Here is a 5000-nt window from a genome sequence, read left to right as displayed (position 1 = left end):
GGTTGTCTTTAATCCATTGCCACAATTCATCTTTCAAACATTCCGCTGTTTCTGCGAGAGTCAACAGTTCATGGAGATTAAGATCTGGTTCCGAGTTCAAGTGTCTGAATTTCAGAAGAAAGGATACTTCGCATTGCGACTGTATTTTGGTATCATCAGAGGCCCAAAATCGAAGAAGTCTGGTACATAACATAGTTTTTCCAATTCCAGGACGACCAACAGCGAGAACGTTCCTGTGACAAGAATCAAATATATCTTGAGGTCGTAAAGGATTAGTCTGCTCTGCACTGGCCATGGGGTATACTTTAAGTTGTTCCCATCTGTCAGCAGGAAAGTCATAGCTAACTCTGCCTTCACGAATAACAACATTGACAAAGATTTCGTCCACAGTGAGATCCTTAGTCGGTGGCCCTTCACCTGGATTTGGTCGGAAAGGTTGTTGAAGATCAGGAACACGCTCGGTACTTGATATGACATCACGCTTTAACCTCTGTATGAATTCTTGCAGTTGCGATTCATCTAGCAGAGAGAAAATGAAAAACGATTCCAAGTTTGGCAACAAAAGTAGTGCTAAAGCTAGTTAGTTGACACATTTAGGCCCCCGGCTTTAACTCTCCACCCGCATGTAATTTTATTCATATTCATTACTTATTATTTTATCAGTTCCCTAAAGAGTGAGCGCCCACCCAAGCCTAATGAAAACAGAAAACTCTTTGCCCTTTCTTCTCAAGAAACAGAGTTCTTGCAGCTTATTATTTTCTCATCTGCTCTGATGCATGGTTATTCAACGCCAAATTTTTCAGCCCACTTCATCTGATCACAGCCAGTCTCTCTGGAAACCCCTCTATCACTTGGGCAATGATTCAATTCCCGGCTAACTACTTAATCGGACGATTTTAAATGCTTTGGGTTTAGTGTCAAACGTCTGGTGAAAAAAGACTTGTGCCAGTTTCTAAGCCAATTAGAAGTGAAACCAAACCTACATGCAAGTTTACCCTAACACTTTACCCCTTTTGGCACTAGTTTACCTTGTTAAAGTGGTACTACGACCAAAAAAAAAAAGATTTTGTTTTTGCTTTGGATTTCAAAACTATGTTAACTAAACACTAACTAACCCAAGTTTTAAGTTCTGATTTTAAAAAGACACCTGTTTATTTTAGCTGGAATTTTCTTATTTATTGGTCCGCCATTACTAACTTCAAAATCTTGAGAGAGCTGGGTCGAGGAGAAAATGACGTCAAACACTCACTAGTTTAAGAATGCAATGCGTGTGTAAGCGGCCTAATTAATATGCAGCACGGGAGTTTCGGGCTTTCAGACTTTTCAAACCGTGTTTTGCATATATAATAAATTGCGTTTACACGGTGAAATTTTAAGCTAGTGAGTAAATGACGTCATTTTCTCTAGATCCAACCCTCTGAGGTCCAATCGGCCAGTTTTGAACGTGAGTAATGGCGGACCATGAAATCCAAAACTTACACTCAAAATAAACAGCCTTTGGATAAAACTCAAAGCTGAAAATTTTGCCAGTTAGGTGTTAAGCGAACACGCTTTCAAAATCAGAAGAAAAAAAGGAAATGATTTTTTGATCATAGTACCACTTTAACTTTTCTAAACAGTCGATGCCATTCCTGATAATCAGGTCTTTTGTCTTAAAACTAGAAGATATAAGATATTTACCATCTCCTTAAATCTCTAAACTTAGTTGTAATAGTTATGCAGGCCGCTTTTTATGAGCCTGAGTTGATTGGCCTCAGGTCTTACGAATCTCTTGCTGCTGAATGGCAGGTGAGAGCATCCCCACTGGTAATCAGTAGAACATGACTATTTTTTATTTAGTTTTGACGAAGCCCTTTAATTTAATCAAGGTCCAAGCATGCTTAAAAGGTTTCACCAATAATTCAGTGAACAGCATTCATACAACATCAGTTAACAGTGAACTAACCTTCATGTAGGCTTTCATTTAGTTTTCTTTTCCGTGCATTTGCCAGCTCAAAGTTCTCGTTGCTTGTACCTGAAGATAAACACTTTATGTTTGTGAACCAAATTTTAATAGAAATTATCGCAGGGTGGTGTGATCAGTGTCTCTAAAACCTGACGAAAGCAGCAGAAACGTTTGTAGAAATTGCATGTACAAAAAACCAACTGAGGCAAATCAAACTTAAGGTGGGTCAAAGCAGTTTCAACACTTGAAAGAAACGTTCTTATGTAGAAGGATTGACACTACAAGACTTTATCACTTAACAGCAATGTTATGGTACCATGTCAAACACCAATTAATGCTGAAAAAGATTTGGTCATTTTTGTGACGTAAAACGTTACCGTGGCTACAGGAAAGCCCTGCAAAAAGACCCCATATTTTGGCTTTAGTTGCTCGTATCTCGAAAACGAACTGAGTGACCCCCATTTTTTATTTCTGAAATGCAATCAACATGCCAGAATGAAACTTTCTGCAAAGTTTAAAAAAGTTCTGTGGAGCCGATTCACAGCCACCTTAAATAATTGAAAATTTAAGATGGCTCTGAATCCGCCCCACAGAATTTTTTTAAACTTTGCGGAGAGTTTCCTCTTGGCTTGCTGATCACTTTTGTGCAATAAAACAACGGGGTCACTGAGTTTGTTTTTCAGATATGAGCAACTATAGCAAAAATATAGGGTGTTTTTGCAAGGCTTTCCTGTTACCATGGTAACTTGTTACGTCACAAAAATGACTGCGTCTTGTTCAGTAATAATTGGTGTTTCACGTGGTACCATAGCATTGCCGTTACGTGATAAAGTGTTGTAGTGTCAATCCTCCCAATAGCAAGGTCTCCTAAAAGTGTTGAAACTGGTTTGAGCCACCTTAAGTGGAAACATTTCATCACCAACAGTGGCTGCTAACATCAATGTTTTTTTTGGCTATTTCCAAGAAATACCACAAACATCAATAGGGGGAACAGAACTGGCGCAATGGTGAGAGTGACAGAGCGCAAAAACCGCTAGACATGCGCACTAGAATCACACTTGTGTTGCCGCCATTCCATTTTCAGAATGGCGGACGACAAATCAAAATCCAACACGTCATTGTGGATGCTGTCGCGCCGCTGTCCTTCCTCTGAGAAATTTGAAAAAAAGATAATCTGAATCTGACATCTTTCGACGATGCCTCAGAGCCGTCAGGGAAGAGATCGAACCAAAACCAATTCCCCTAAACTAACAGAGTTTGTGCCCAGCTTCGAAGCTTAATTTGACGCTCCTTGTTTAGACAAGGGACAGGTTTTTTGCATTTCTTAAGGTGATCGGTTACTCTTTAAGCTCAGAAAAGAGATATGTTGGAGGTAAATTGTTTTCGCAAAACATATCAAATATGACTTTTTTTTCGTCGATATGAAATTTTTTAAGAGCTTTTCAAAGGTGGACTTTTGATTTCACAACCTAAGAGAGACCTGTTCAAATCGAAGTTTGAAGAGAAGCGGGTTTTTTTTTTGCCTCTAGTGTTCGTCTTCACACTTGACTCAAGTTGTAACTGGTTTTATACAGAAAAGCGAAGTCCAGTGCTTCATATTTTCATGCCACTCGAAAACGTTTGTGGGGGTTTTGGGTCGTAAGTTTTCATGAAATGCATGTAAAACGGATTTTTTTAACTTCTGAGTTAAGATCTTGTTGACATTGTTCCTCTAATACGTTTTTCCGCTTAAAGCCGCGGCGACAGAGCGGCTGCCTGTGTATTTGAAACAGCTACAAGTATTGACAACAAACCCCGGAATTATTTTTTTCCCTTTAACAACGTTCTTGCCATGTTTTGTATAGCTAAGCAAAATAAAATATGTCAACTACTGCAAGTGACTGCCGAGAGAATGACTGGTTTTTCAAGTAATGCGACTCTTTGCAAAGGCGAGTTAATTCAACAAAGTAAGCTGCGTTTGTCCGTTTAGAGACTCTGAAAATGTCTGCAAAGGTGCTCTAGTTCAATGTCCGCAGCGCTTTTTTTCGGCTTTTGATGCCAGCAAAACAGTTCACCACACTAGAAAATGATATGTGAGGGCCACTTCCTACTGGCTGACAAAGACTACAGAATTTGTCGCACAGATGAATTCATTTCACCAACGAAGGTGAGTGTGGGAATAGCTGCAATAATAATCTGCATTTAATTGAATTTCCCCTACCCCTCATTATAGATTCTATGCCCCCTTCTTTGTCAGCGCAAAAAATCTGCCAAGAGAACTGAAGCACTAAGTTACACAGAATTAGTTAGATAGGAAGAAAACCCTAAAGGGTAAAAGCAGCAGCTGGAAATTAAGCAGAGGAAAATCAAAAACGAAAACAAAAACCTCCACAAGAAACACACACACACACACACACACACCACTGACAGCAGCACACTACTCAGCATTATATTGAGCACCACAGGCTCTGGTGGGTCGGCTGTAATCAGTAACACACTAAACATGTTCTATTTTTAATATTATTATTTACATGCAGAGAACAAACTGCAATGAACACAATACGCAAGCGCATGAATTCCTTGGTGCCTAAATACCAGGTAACAAATTGCTTTTTGGCGTTTTACAATACCTGTGAGTAACACCACACCCAAAAATTAGCTCACTATAATAAGGTAAAATAGATATAATTTTCACAATGCTTTACAATTTAGCTGTATCACCGAACACCCAAGGTCAATAATTTTGCCAGTAACCCAACAGAAATAACTCAACATAACTTTTGCTGGAAAAACAAGATCAGCAACATGAATCAAGTGTTGAATGAAGAGAACAAGATCTCATGCTCCACAAAAAAGGACAAAGTTATAGAGACAACACAGTTTTCAACAAAAATATTGGACTGAAATAAGAATTAATACTATGTATATGTACATGTAACCCTGTGAAAAAGCACCCCAAATGCCTACATAATTTCCAATATAGGTTTTAGTCAGAGGAAACGTTTTCGTTATCACAGACAAAACTCTAATGGTCATTAAATTTCTTTCTAGTGGAAATAATATTGAACAAAACAAA

General features: G+C 38.7%; 1 protein-coding gene across 1 annotated transcript in view; it reads right to left on the bottom strand.

Annotated features, from left to right (window-relative positions):
* The window catches only part of LOC138013503 (NLR family CARD domain-containing protein 3-like), a 47486-nt gene that overhangs the window by 7872 nt on the left and 34614 nt on the right, over window positions 1–5000 (bottom strand). Inside the window, exons 5-6 of the mRNA XM_068860591.1 lie at window positions 1946–2014; window positions 1–519 (exon numbers count right to left, since the gene is read on the bottom strand). The exon at window positions 1–519 is cut by the window's left edge and continues 7872 nt beyond it. Coding sequence (XP_068716692.1) covers window positions 1–519; window positions 1946–2014 — 588 coding nt within the window. The remainder of the gene's footprint in view (window positions 520–1945; window positions 2015–5000) is intronic.

This window comes from Montipora capricornis, chromosome 8 (genome assembly GCF_036669925.1).
Source record: "Montipora capricornis isolate CH-2021 chromosome 8, ASM3666992v2, whole genome shotgun sequence".
Taxonomy (NCBI): domain Eukaryota; kingdom Metazoa; phylum Cnidaria; class Anthozoa; order Scleractinia; family Acroporidae; genus Montipora; species Montipora capricornis.
The sequence above is the reverse complement of the archived record's forward strand: the minus strand, read 5'-3'. Positions and strand labels throughout refer to the sequence as shown.